Genomic DNA, 14,663 nt, shown 5'->3' with positions numbered 1-14,663 from the left:
GCAAATGTGAGAACGTTTCCAAGACTTGGTAAAATAACTTTCCCTTATATATTAATCTGAGAAGTTCTAATGTCGAATAAGACCATTACAGTCTTCTAGAAGTAAAGCTGGAATTTGGACCTTTACGGAAAGGTGCCAATCAACATATAATAAATGGGCGGATCTGTTTTTAACATGGTGCAATAGGGCGTTAGTCTTCACGGATGTAAACGCTCTCCAAGTGCCCTTCTAGTTCAGTTGTGCGTCTTGTTTTGTGTAATACCACTTTCACTCGGCTTTACAACGCCAATAGATTGTGTAGAAAATGTCTCTGGAGATGCGGTGGATGAAGCGTTTCCAGTCCAACGTCTAGTGGCAGTAAATGTCATAGAAACCTTTGAAATAATAATAACAAGCTTTAAAATAAAAATCGATGTGCCAGTAAACACGCGCTACACGCTACGGTATCTGTGTGTGTGTGTCTATCTTTTGGCTCAGTTCCGTGTCGGCTGTCTCACGGTGATGTATTACTTCGAGCTCTGTGGCTCTCGAGGAGGGAAAAAAGCTGCCAAGAGAGACGCTTAATAAATCATTCCCCCCGAAGAGACAGCCAAACGCAATCCACAGTCAGACAAATACACACATGTTGCAAACAAATACACTTCCACAGAACCTGCCTTCATCTTCGCAGACACATTTACACAAACCTCGGCCAAGAAGCAGGAACGGGCATGAGTCATCCTCAATTACCTGAGATGGATGTTGTAATCACATTCTGACATCTGGATTTTTTTGGGGGATAATGGGTAACGCATAAAAGTTGACATGAATGAAAGGTTCTCAAATGCACGCTATGCACACAGCATTCACTCAATTTGTATTAATTTGGGGCTGTAGAGTAAAAATAAAAAACGTAAGATAAAGAAGTGGGCTCACTCGTAGTGCCGTTGCTGAGATCCTGTGAAGATGACGGCGGAGGCGCTGATCCGTAGTTGCAGCATCACGTGGCTGTCGGGGCTGAGCATGGTGAAGACGCTGCGTTCTTCCGTCTGAGGACTCCGCATCTGCACCAGTAAACTGAACTCATCTGCAAACCTACGCACAAACACAACTATTAGCCATTTAAAAACAACATATTTGACCTTTAAACACAACATTAGCGAGTATCAAAGAGGCGGAGAGGCGACTGTACCTGTCAGGGAAGAGCTGTCGTAGAGGAAGGGCCAAGGTGGAGTACTGTCCCACCTGCAGCACCGGACACCTGCTGTCCTCCACAGCCATTGAGGCGTTGCTGCTGTTCGACACGTGAAGCGAAAGCTCCTGCAGAATGTTCACCTCGTCTGTAGAGCGACAGGAAACAACGTACATCGATAAACTTTAATGTACCAAACTCCCTCCTCCAATTTATAGTATAGTTTTCTATGGGGAACAAGTGTTGAAGCCCTAATTGTTTTGTTTTTGGCATAATAGCACCTCAGGCCGACTGGTCCTCTCCCCTTAAGGGCTATGATATAATTTACCGAAGGGAAATATCTCGTTTTGTTTGTTTCGGTATGAAAATGCACACATCCAGGTCCAGAGTGACATCTTTTCCATTCATTACGGGTCTGCCCAACCCCCTCCAACATGTTTGGGATGATTAAGAACATCGACCGGGAATGAGACCCGATCATCTCACATCAGCGGCTCACTAATGCTCCTGTGTCGGAAAAATCTCGCTGCAAAATCCCCCTAAACAACGAGTGGAGGCGCTCACAGCTGCAGATCAATGCCCCCGGTTTTTTGGGAATGAGATGTTCAACAATCACTTAAGCGTCTCGTGTTTGCAGAGTCCACATACTTTTGGCCGTTTAGCAAACGTTCTGCTCTGTTTTTAGATGAGGGGACCCAGGCGGCAGACATCTGCAGCAGCCAAACCAGATTCATTCATCTGTTGGCACTTAGGAAAAGCCTGCGAACAGACCACTCACTTATGGCATCACTAAGCAGCGGAAAACCACATACAGGGTACTTGTCGTTGAGAAGCTGCAGAGGGCTGCAACGAATTCCACCCGATTTTTGTTTCTTTCATGTTTTTATGTTTTTTGGTGTCCTACAGTGCAGGTGATTGTTTTTTTACTCCTCACCCACTGATTTATTTCCCATCATGTGACGTCAGCTTGTCGCCTATTATCCTGCATGTGAGCAGGTAAAGTTCCATTGGTCCTGTGGCGCCCACGGCGGGGGTTGTTGATTACCCCCTGTACTTAAACAGCTCCTCCTGAGGACTATGAACACATGTCTACATCATATTTGGAGAGAGTGAGTCACCTCTCAAAGACTGGTATTGTTGTACGCTAATCACACTCTCTAACATGGGAACGGGTTGAGATCACTCCCAGTTTAAATGGCGATCTGGTTGTGTGAGAGGTGGTGCAGACGCTGCCCGGGCTAAATGAGAGGGTGCACTCGCAAACATCCTTTTAACTAAAGAACATAAAGTGTCCTGCAATCCTAGCGAGGTACGTAAAGATTACAAGAGCAGCAACCTGATGTGGCTCTTTGGGATTTAACCCCTAGCTCGGAAGATACAGGATCGCTCGAGCAGATTCAAACCAATACTCGACTCTCCCTTGAAGATCTTTTATGAATACTTCCACGTCTTTCAGCCCCTCGGCCGTGTACGATCGCTGGTCACCCTCTGCTGCCCCACAGGAATGGCGTAACTGGTGTCGCACTAAAAATTCCAACATGCCAGCCTTCCAGGAATCCTCAAAGATATATGGTCGAGAACCACTCAGAGTGAAGGAAAGGGATTTGAGTGATGGTCTGAACTGCACTTTTAACCTCCAGGTAACAGCCACGAGGGACATGAGGTCAAATAGTTGACTAATCGGTAAACAACACATCAATTTTCAGATTTGAAAAAGGGGGCTGAGGAGGAGCAGACATGTTTTTTACTCCATGTCAAGGCCCAAGACAAATATGTATAATCCAATTTGGGACTTTAACCGCTCAATTAGCAGAGACATGCAGAATGAGGTCAACTAACACAAACCAGGTCAGTTCAGGAATAACAGGATTAAATGGCATGAGATATTAATAAAATATTCATAATCATAAACAAAAACAAGATACAACAATACTGCACATTGGATATGCTGTTGTCCAAGTACAGTAAATAGACAGAGCCGACAAACAGGTAAGACATGTGTCCATGCTTCTGTATCTGCATTGTCTGCCTGAGACAGTTTGTTAACTCATAACAACGAGAAATACTTAGCAGGTAAAAGTTGTTAAATGTCGCCTGTGGCTCTCGAGGGAGATTTCCAAAGTTTGTCCTCAGGGTAACTTTGGATTTGGCTTGAGGCCGGAGATTCAAAGTTTAGGTTTAGAGTTTGAAAGATGTGAGATTATATCAATTGGTTCAGTTGCAATATGGGAAGAGTAGGATGTATATTTCTTTCAAGTTTTATTCATGCGACAGACTAACAGTCAGAATATTTTGTCCTCTGCTGCAACAAATCTGCCTTTCAAATGCAGAAATATACATGATCACATTATATATACTGTATATATTTGGCTTCATCAATAGTGCAAAGGTTGAGGAACTTTCACCCTTAATGACTCTATTGTGATTTTCCTTTTCTTCCACATGTAAAAAGTGAAAGAAACGATACCACTAACGAGAGCACGAGTTTACATCCACTTCATCAATCTCCATTAATGTATGATTATGATGATTATGATTATCATACGTCCATTCTTGCATTTTTTTACTAGAACAGCTCGTGTTTTTTTTTGCCGTCATTGTTTTTTCCCATAATTACATAAACTTCAAACAAGTTACAAATTGCAATGAACCATAACAACGTCATTAACATCAATCACACGATCCTCGAACTCCACGGTCACGTTGAGGAGTGTGTGGGTTTGCTGATGCTACAATATTTTCAATGAGCAGTAATTTTCAGTCCCTGGAACCAGAGCCTGTTCTCACACACGCTTACTGATCTAATGCTCCGATGGGCTTGTGCGGGAGGACTCATGAAAGAACATTTCATGTACCAGCGAAGTGCCCTCCAGGAGAAAAACCTCGAACATACTCATGTGCTTCCCCCCCCCCCCAACACTATAATCAAAAGATCAAGCCATTAAGATGAGGAGAGGGTAAGGAACGAGGAGGGGGGGGGGGTGCCAGTCATGCCTGTTCTGTTTCCTGCAAAAGTAAAACAGATGTTCGGGTCCTGCATGAGGAGAAATGTGTGAACAGTAAAGACTCGCAGGGTTAGCTGGGTCATTGGGTAATTTGTCTTATTTACTCAGTCACACCAACTCGCAAATTATGTTGGAGTCTGTAAAAAAAAGAAGTTCTTCTACATAAAAGTAGAAGTAAACAGAGTGAATTTAAATTGTATATCAGCTGAACTAGTAACAAGTCGTGTGTTCAGATTATTCATCAGCTGCTTTCAAGGAAAAGCTCACGAGTTAACAGAACTGAGCTTGTGACACAACCTGTAATAAAACTAAAAGCTCTGCAACTGCCTCAGGCTGAGTCTTGATTGTGTTGAATTGAATTTGAGCCAAAACCAAAGTCAAAACCAGGTGGGAGCAGTAAAACGTACCTTCTTCAACTGTAAAAGTATAATACTTAAGTTATCACAATTCATCCCCCACTTATCCACTGTAGGAGAGTCATGCATGCACTGGATGAAATAAAAGGCAAACCTCAGCAGGTTTCTAGATATATCACAATCCACTGCAAAGAGCCAGGGCTCAGATCCAAGTAATGGTACCTGTACGCTTGCTTGTGCATTAAAACAAACACTATTCCTGTTCATATCCTTGCTGCAACTCCTCCTGATGGCTCAGGTAAGTTTCTGGACCTGGCAGTGGAAGCATGTGTTACATCCTCCTCGTGAAGTTTCGGCAAATAAAAAACGAAAAATGTTGTTAACACCACACAGAACGAATCCCTGGAGGGTTTGTTGGGCGGTCGACCAGCACCCCTCTATGACATCTGGGCTCAGATATCCAGTCTGCAGGTGTGGGCCCTCAGAACCATAGACACTGTTGCCTTTGTTTGGAGCCTGTGTTTGTTTTTTAGTAACGAGAAGCGCTGCAGTACACATCAAGAACTGGACGCTCCGAAAAACTGCAAGAAAAACTGAAGTGGTGATCAACAGACAAGAAGGTTGCCACCATCTTGTCTATTGCGTCATTTCATACTTTCTTCCTTCTTCTTTCTCTACATTAGACATAATGCAACTGGACCGCCAACAGTTCCGTTGGAAATCCTGGTGCGTTATGCTACTAGTGGCTAATGTAGCCTTGAGTCACTAAGAGATGAGCAGTGGTCACACTTTTTTTTTTAACTCCACACCCTCAATTTGTCTTATTTTGACAACTTGTAGTCCTCAGATCAAACCATATAATGAGAGTAAAGATGGACGACATCTCTACTTCCTCTCGTTGAACAAAGATCAAGCTAAAATACGATACCAGTCTTGTGATCTTGGGCTTTTGTGATGTCGAGGCATCGAGGTCTCAGCCGTCAATCATGACCATTAACCACCTTTATAGCATCAAAGAACTAATTAAAACCACCAGAACTACCTAAGGTGACAGAAACCAACTTTAAGAACATAAAGTTTGACTTTTTTTGGTTTGGTCGTCCCATCCTCTACCATGAAAACGTATTTCATTTTAATGAAAACCCGGAGTTCCACGAAACACCCGAGCCATCTCTTTTAAAACATCGCTTTGAAAAGAATAAAGTCCCCATATGTCACGTTGGAAACTGTTTCTAGTCTCACACAGAAAAAAAAAAGATAAATAGAACGAGAACCAGAATAAGTCATAAACTCCTGGAGATAAGCATGAACAGAGTCGGCTGCAGCGGAGAAAAAAGTGCTGCACATCACAAACACAGACTGCAGCTGTGTGTGATCTCCGCTAAACGCCCGCTTGGAAAGCATTGGAAAGCATCTCGTCTTTCTTGTTAGCGTGCCATGTTCTGATCCGTTCCATAAATCTCTCCTCCGTCGGCCTCTGATGAGGGAAAGTGATAATCTGTGCAATAAATGGAGGCTTTCATGACGAGCCACCATTGTCATACAAGAAAATAATAAATCCTCCCGAGAGTCGCACAGACAAATCGTAATAAGGCCCCCAGTAATTCTGCATTTACTCCACGTCTATAGCTACTGCAACTATTATTTGCCAGAAGAGCTTTGATTTACTGGTGGCGAGTGCTGACAATCGACGTCTGATAGCGACTGAATGTCTGTTTCGGATGACAATGAGTTAACAGACAATTGTCCACAAATGTAAATGTTTGTCGTTTAAACTCAACACACAGTTTACAATCTGGGAAAGATGCTCTTTGGCAGCAGGATCACAAGTAACTCATCTCTTGAGCCTTTTGAAACTGGCTCTGTGTGTGTGAGACTCACACATGTGGTTCTCGTGCATCCTGCACTGTGATGTTACACAAACTCCACATGTCGGGGAGACGCTGACCCGAAGGCAGTTGGTTCTACGGGCTCAGAGCGAGACAGTTTGATTGGAAGGCATCGACAAGTTTGCATTTTTAGTTTCCCACACGTTCACAGTGAAAGCAAAGGACAACTCACTAGATGTAGAAACGAGATGTGATTCTTGTTGGATCTTGTTCTTCCTTTAGAGATCCTCCACAGTGAGTAAAGACTTTATTTGTACCTGAGTGAGGAAGTTAAACGCATGCAGCCTCCACTGATTGGGTTTCTTGCTAGAACAGACTTCTCTGTCTGAATATAATCTTTCTTTGCTATACCTGTGTGTTTCTGAGCCTAACTCCTGCCAAGACGTAGACGAAGATTGATTTGTCAGATAATTGTGTCACAGAAAAGCTATTTCCATCACCAACTGGAAAAAATAACAAAAACATTGAAAATGGTAGAATGTCACGTAGAGCGCGCTCGTCCGCCAACGCCCACCAATCCAGTTAGATTCAATCAAGCTGCAGCAAGTTTCATACACGATTAGTTTCCTAAATGTGTCTGACTTTATTCATCAACATCCATTAATTACTTTCTGGGAAAAAATGGAAAAAATGTTCCATCTCACAAGGAAATGATAAAAACGATCCGCACCAAAACACATTTATCAGGATTTGTTGAGTTTTTGACCTGCATCTGAGAATTTACTGAAATTAATTCTGTAATCATAATAATTTCAGCCCGATCATGAGGTTACATCCTGCCTGGTTCCCATAACACCCTCTTCTCTGTGTTGTGTTTTCTTCTATTAGTTCCTCGTGTCAGTGCTGATTGTCGATCGCTAAGAAAACATCAAGCCAACTGACAAAATGCCCAATGATCTGCTTTTCACTGACACGTCTAGCAAATGATTTCCTCCTCAAACCTGATGGATGCTTTCGCTAGTTTGTTGTTTCTTCCTCAGTCAAACAAAGGAAACATTCATTCATCATTGCTCTGTCAGTGAATTCATAAATATGAGAACTATGATAAATGACGACATGACTTACACACACATGATTTAGCTGAAACACAACCAGACTGTGTTACAGTTGTGATAATGCATCTGAATACACCAGCGTTTAATAAGATCCACCTTAAATCCTCACGCGCTGCGGCGCTGTCAGCTGCTCAGGTGCACGGTCTAAAACAGCTGTATATCAGAAACCCAAATGCACACATGTGGCGAACTAAACAAGATCAATGTCCATTATCCAAGATCAACAGCCAACAGTTGTGTGTCTGGCACAGTGTGGCTGCACAGTTGTTTGCGTTTGGACGAGGTCCACTGTGAATGGTTGTACTCACACAAACTGTACAGCTGCTGTTTGCACACGGCATCCATCCGACCATTCCTCTGTAACCACAGCGTCTGAATCATTCATAGACTGCACCCACCTCATTAAATAAAAGGGTGCTGGCACAATGCTGTCCCCACATTTTTGATAAAAACAAAAAAAAAAAACAGCAATGAAAAATGATTTGTGGAAACTATAAACAGATGGAACAAGTTGTAGACGAGGAGAATAAACAAAATCTTTGAGCGTGTGCTGGATTTCCCCCCCCAAGTGAACGAAAACCTCAAACATTTAAATTGTCTTGTTGCAGAAGGACAAAGCTGCAGCGTGAAAACAAACACCAGCACGAAGATCAGGGTTTTATTTGGAAGGTGACGTTCAAGTCTTCATTCATAACTCTCAACCGTCATCTCTATTAACGGCGTTAACTTCTTATCTCTCGGAAATCAGTGGAGCAGGTGAAGAGCTTAAAGGAGACGAGGCTTTTTCAGTTTTTCTTTCATCTCGTGTGTTTTAAGTCCTGAAGCTCCTCAAAGGTCTCGTCAGTAGTTCAGCCGATACTTTCAGGGTATAATGGACACCTAGTCTAGAACATTAGAGCATGTACAAGTTTAAGGACCTGATGTCAGTCCCACCATGAGCCAATAATGGAGAAGAGCATGAGGCCTATTTTTGTAATTCTCTGGAGTTTTGGTAATTACCTTGGCTGACGCCTGAAGTCAGAGACGACTACGCCTGCAGTTTCAGTCACTGCCTTAAATAAAGAGGTTGACACAAAAAATACATGGGCAGACATTGTATTTCACCTTGTTTTGTTTCCATGTGTTCGTGACTTTCTGTCTTTAGTTACGTTGTAATTCAAAGCTACAACGAGAAGGAGCCGCCTTAGTCTACTTGTCCTGCAGCTACACATGTAGCATGATGGCACCACAACATCAGAGCTGTGCAGTTATATAAAAACAGATGCACTTTCAAAACCTCACTAAAGCTCATAAAAGAAAAATCCTCTGTTTGGGATTTTTCCACACACTGATCCTCACACCTGGCCCGGGACCAGTGAGGGTCACTGGTACGGGACACAAACACTGAACGCTCTCAGACTTCTCCTCCGGCCCGTCGACTTCGTGAGCTGAAACACAGACGGGCACGTTTCTACTGTTTTTACTTGGCACGGCGTTCACTGGGTCCAACCCCAGGGGAGACCGAGAGACCAGAGCTCCCAGTAAATCATGCCAACTCATTTACAGCAGCAGCAAAGACAGATATTGATTTTTTTAACATTGCATGAACCTTCCTCGTGAAAACCAACAATGTAGAAGATGAGAGATTTGCAGCATCTGTCAGAAACGTCAGAAAATGTCCTGTTTCTTCGGTTTAAAGGAATTTGAGTTGCAGGTGAGTGAGTTGAGTGAGTTACCAGCTGTGACACGTCGTTTACTCCTTCAACTTAAAGCTAGAACGGCACAAACAGTCTCCTTAAATTCAATCAAGCTGCACCAAACTGAAATATATATTTTCTCTGGGAAATTGGTGAAAATGTAAAAGAAAAAGTCTATTTTGCCGTGTTAAAGAAGAGTCGTTTTCACGTTATCCTGCAGACAAACAAACCAACTAGAAAGTCCCTCAGTTGTGTGCACATCTCCACCAAGGATCCCCTTATGAAACCATATTTAAATCTGATCCATCCTTCCACCAAGTTTTGTGGGAAATCCGTTGGGTAATTTTTCCTGCTGACAAACAGGGGTGGAAGCAGAACCTCCTCAGTGGAGGAACTTAACATTGTGAATACCGTTCTAAACCCTCCTGCCAACATGAGTTGCTGTAGTTAAATTATTCATCCGATGAATACACGACTCTGAATGAATCATAACGTTGCTGCGGAGCTACAGACCACCCATGTGGAGTATAGAGGTAATAAAATCTCACATTAATAATGGCTCTGACTCATTCTGAAGCACTTTTCCTTCGTCCCTGTAGAACCTGTGAGTAATGGTGGCTGGTAACCGTGGTTATAACCACAGGGACATGATAAGACATCCCCCCCCCCCTCCACTCCACATCTGCCCACTGCTGCCTCCCGGTCTGGACGACCTCCAGCGGCTGTAATCAGGGGAACCGGAGCTGGCAGCCACGCCGTCCTGTGGTGGGATTACATTACTCTAACGAGCTGGGGACAGACCAACAGATAGCTCAATTACCGAGCTGGTACAATTACTGGCCTCTGCTCCGCCTCAGTCCAAACAGGCAGAAGATTAAAGACTTCCACCTGCACTGGTGGAAAACCAGGACGGAATCGCCCTGCGCCAGATAAGTAGGAAATGAGAGATGGAAAGTTGGAGCGAACACAGGAAACGTACGAATCTCTTATGCTCCTAAACATCTCAATCAGTCATCAACGGATCTGTGAGTGATGAGCACGGCCGCTGCCACACCGAGCTTCGACCCGGCAGCACATTGGGAAACGCTCACAGATGCGGCACCTTAATGGAAAAACCTCGTGTCGCATGCTGGGATACTATTTCAAGACGTGCCCCTCGCTGAGGAAACGGTGAGCTTAGAGTGAAATCGGTGTATTGTGCGAGGACAGGCTTGTTAACTGGGCTTACGGCCCAATGGAGGACACAGGGGGAGTTAAGTGGACTCAATGGCTATAACAGCCATACTGTAAACCTGAATGTAACAAGGCCCGGGAAATGACACAGTACAGTAGAGTCAGGTCCTTGTCGTGAAAAACCCTAAAACGTTTCCTTGTCTGGGAAAGCAGGAAATACGTGCCCTCGGGAGAGCAGAGCCCCAGCACCACCGGGGGCGTGGTTAGGAGGACTGATGCTGGACAGGGGACAAGGGACAGTTGGAGACACCGGAGGTTTCCACACACAGATTGAAACCAGGGTTTCCGCAGCATCATTATTCCTACATTTACTTTCCTCTATAAGAAAAACCTCTCGATCTTTGTCCCTCTTCGAACGCAGCACCTCTTCACTTCCTCCTCGAAATCCAGAGCGACTAATCGCTCCGTCCTGGAGGGTCGAGACGCAGACATAAAAACTTCCTGAGCTGTTTTTCTGCTGTTGTAATCCCTTCAAAGCCTAAGAACCCTGGAGCCAGTGATTGGCACGGTGAATTACACATTATGGTGGCATACGCTAGTGGAGAGAGTCCCTGTGTGGAGCTTAATGCTCAAAGTTGCATTATATCTGTAGGTTCCTGTGTTAAACGCAACCGCAATTACCGTCTTGTGGTCGCGCGCCTCCGGCAAATATTCCACTTGCAGGAAATAAAGTCACGGTGCACAGTCTGGTGAAGAGCGTCATCAGAAAAGTGTTTTTACAGAACGTTGTGATGTCACAGGGAAGTCGACCTTTGACCTTAGGGATGTAAATGGTCATAATTTCATAATTTTGGACGTTTGTGTAACAATTCGTAGATATAATATAATGATTCATGTTTTCTTTGTTCACACTGTCATTGTCTGAGTTCAGCTTCACAGAGCCAAACATATGAAACTCCACATGCATCGAATTGGGTGGAGACAACATGGGCGAACTAAATGAATCCAAGTTTTTAAACCTTATGTGGTTTAGAGAATTAGATGATTAAGGTTTTAGTGCGATTTTATTTACACATAAAACAACAAAACCTAGATTTTGCTGATGAAACCATAAACAGCTCATTAAAGACACAGGAAACCATCACAAACACAAAACCACCAAAATGAGAATAATAAACATGGCTTTTCTTGCCCAGAACCAGTGAACCAACGGGATGAATAATATTTAAGTATGACCCATATGGTGCGAGTAATCCAAATATGTTCAGTGAACATCTGAATGCCATTTTGAAGATGGATCCAAGGTGGAAAACCGAGCGTGCTTACGGACTCGCTAAAGCTTTCAACACGTCGCAGCTTCCCCGAGACGCTGCTGTGGTTTCCTTCAGGGGGAGAGGAAACGCAGAAGAGCACCAGTCAACACTCGTCCTGCTCCTCTACCTGCCTGTAAATTCATCAGACGACAGGAAGTGGATGAAGTGAGGAACATGTCCGCAGGTCAAATTCCTTGTGGTTTCTTGCAGAAGTGAAAAAACACTAATAATAATACGGTTGCATCCCTGAAGAGCTTTGGAAGTATTTCTGCACATCAAAACATAATTCTGCTGTTTTTGGAGTTTACACCACAGAGAAATACAGAAATCTGATCCCTGCACAGGTGGAATCTATTCCAGCCGAGTTCAATGAGCCTATTTTTCTCCTTTCTTTAATGTGGCGGGCTTCGAACCTGAGACGCTGAACAGCCGAATGAGACTCGGAGCTCGGAGCGAGACATTAGCTTATCGTGTTCGGGGGAATGACATCAGGGCAGAGAGAGAGAGAGAGAGAGAGAGGTGAGGCAGGGTGGGGAATTCAGGTCATCAATCAAAAGTTCCTTCCACTGTTCGACACACAACCCCCCCCCCCTAAGCTCGGAGACCCTCAGGTCACGTTCGTGTGACTACACAGACATTCAGTACATTTCTGATTTCATGTAAAAGCCTGATTTTCAGCAGCATGAAAACTACGCGTGTTTTCCTGAAGCTGAGTTTCATCTTTGTCGTTTTGTTACGTGTCCTTAACGTCAGGTCTTGCGGTGATTGAATATCTTTCCATGCAAACTATGTAGTATCAGGTGTAAACAGTAAAACGCTGACTTGATGATTTATTGGTTAAGACTTGTCCAGATTTCATCAAAGATAAATCAGAATTGGTTGAAAAGGAAAAAAGGTGGACGTCCAAATAACGTAGAAAACATTTAAATGACCAATAGGAGTTGTAGAGTATTTTTGTTGTTTACTTAAATACTGTCACTAGCTTCACAAAACATAAATAATATAAATAATTGATAGTAAAAAAGTTTTTTACAGTTACATGACAGGAACTAATCCATCGACCCAGAAGTCGTTACCATTTAAATCACAGTGTTGGACAAGTGGAAAATGTGACTTATAAGTCCGTTGGGACTATTTATTAAAAACCATAAATTTGAACCTCATTGTGCTTCTGGGGGAGAAACTCACATTAATGTCACAATATCCAAAATTTATGGAAATCCATCCAATAGTTGTGAAACTACAAATCAAGAGTGTTTTCTTGTTCCAGTTTCTCAAATTGGAAAAGTGTTTCCGTTCTTTATCTTGACAGAAGAAATTTGTATTAAAAGGAGAAGCAGGGAAAAAGCAGCTGTTTGGAGACGTCACTCACTTTGATCCGCCAATCAAAAACAACCACATCAGTAAGGAATTACATATTTGCAACTCTGGATAAAAAATAAACAAATGAATCAGTGCATTAACCAAGTATGACAACTGCAATTATTCAAACTTCATGTTAAAGTCTTTGTAGAATCAGAGATTTCCACAAACAAGCTGCATGTTTTCACAGATGTGCCTCCGACAGATGTTTTGCGCGAGAGACGTTTCATTTCCTCACCGAGCGGACACATTGGCACGATGCACACTCGGCTCCTCAGGCGGGAGGAGACAGCCCCCGGACCCGTGAACCATCTTCAGAGGACGAGAAGCAGATGAGAGGGAGACAAACTCCCGAGTCCATCTGGAGAAGTGGACTTCACAGTCACATGAACAGCACCTGACCTGAGACCCACGAGCAACACGATACGCTCTCTAACCACGTCCAGCCAGGTATTCAGTGGGATTCATTTAAACGCTGCATCTTCAGAACCACAGCAAAGTGGGAGTATGGGGTAATCGCTTGTGATTATTAGCACCGTCTCCATTATCGTGTCTTTCTCGCCATGTTCTTTCTGCCTTTTAGCAGATCCAAGAACCACACGGCCAGATGAGGAATGTGACGGCTGCGAGCAGATGGGCGAGGAAAGCCTTTGTGCTACATGTGTCTTACACACCAGTTAGAAAAATAAAGCCGCGGCGGGCGGGGGGTGGGCGGGTGGGTGGGGGGGGGAGCCGGACGGCCTGTGAGTGAGGATTTAACGTGGAGATGAGGAAAACAGAGAAGGGGACTTTTTCGGTGAGTCAGGTATAACAAGCCTGTGGGAACGTTGACGGACCAACGCATCTCAACTGGAGTGGAAATGCAAAGAGGGAAACAGGGTATGTGTTGGACACTGGACAAAACCACCAGGTCCCAGCACCAACTGGGACATCTTCTCCAACCCAGAGGCCACGATTCCCACAGAAAACGTTCATAAACAGCATCAAACTCTCACAACACATCGAGATTAAGTCTTAATTCACAGCTTCCTTACGTCTGTTGATATTTTCACGATTAAAGTCTCCACATTACATATCTACTCCGTGTTTCATGTTACATTTCTGTGGAAGCCGCCCGACGCAGGCCCCCTGAACATGAACATGTTTTCAGACTGACAAATCAAAAGGGATCCAGGCCTGTAAACACCACACGTCTACTGCGTCCGTCTGCATGTGGCAGACACTTCACATTTCACTTAAACACTGTGCGGAATCGACCTGCGCAGCATCAAACACCCGTAATGCTGTTTGTCAGGTGAAAGCGTCCAGTATCGCCAACGTGTCGGCCTCCCGTGCAATAAGAGTCGCTGTTAAGTGTTACAGCTTCTTGAAAACAGAGAAGTGTGTTTTACAGAGTTTTTCCAATCGGCCTAAAGGTGGCGGAGCGTTCTCACGGTGAGACTGAGGGTTTCCAGCCACGCTCGCCGCGTTCGCCAAGCGGCTCTGGGGACGTCGATGTCCAGACTCAAATATCTGCGCAGCCTCGTGTGGAATCCCTGCAGCCACACGAGGCTGTTGGCAGACCAGGGTTATGTCAGAAATGCAATACAGGCCAATATATGAGACTTTTTCACTTGGCACGTTTCTGGAAACCACTTCCCTTCACTTAGAGCAGATTGCAGTA

General features: G+C 44.0%; 1 protein-coding gene across 1 annotated transcript in view; it reads right to left on the bottom strand.

Annotated features, from left to right (window-relative positions):
* si:ch211-196i2.1 (collagen alpha-1(I) chain) overlaps nucleotides 1–14,663 on the bottom strand; it is a 72,236-nt gene that overhangs the window by 47,547 nt on the left and 10,026 nt on the right. The window contains exons 2-3 of the mRNA XM_035184531.2: nucleotides 1,172–1,319; nucleotides 916–1,074 (exon numbers count right to left, since the gene is read on the bottom strand). Coding sequence (XP_035040422.2) covers nucleotides 916–1,074; nucleotides 1,172–1,319 — 307 coding nt within the window. The remainder of the gene's footprint in view (nucleotides 1–915; nucleotides 1,075–1,171; nucleotides 1,320–14,663) is intronic.

This window comes from Hippoglossus stenolepis, chromosome 18 (genome assembly GCF_022539355.2).
Source record: "Hippoglossus stenolepis isolate QCI-W04-F060 chromosome 18, HSTE1.2, whole genome shotgun sequence".
Lineage (NCBI taxonomy): Eukaryota > Metazoa > Chordata > Actinopteri > Pleuronectiformes > Pleuronectidae > Hippoglossus > Hippoglossus stenolepis.
The sequence above is the reverse complement of the archived record's forward strand: the minus strand, read 5'-3'. Positions and strand labels throughout refer to the sequence as shown.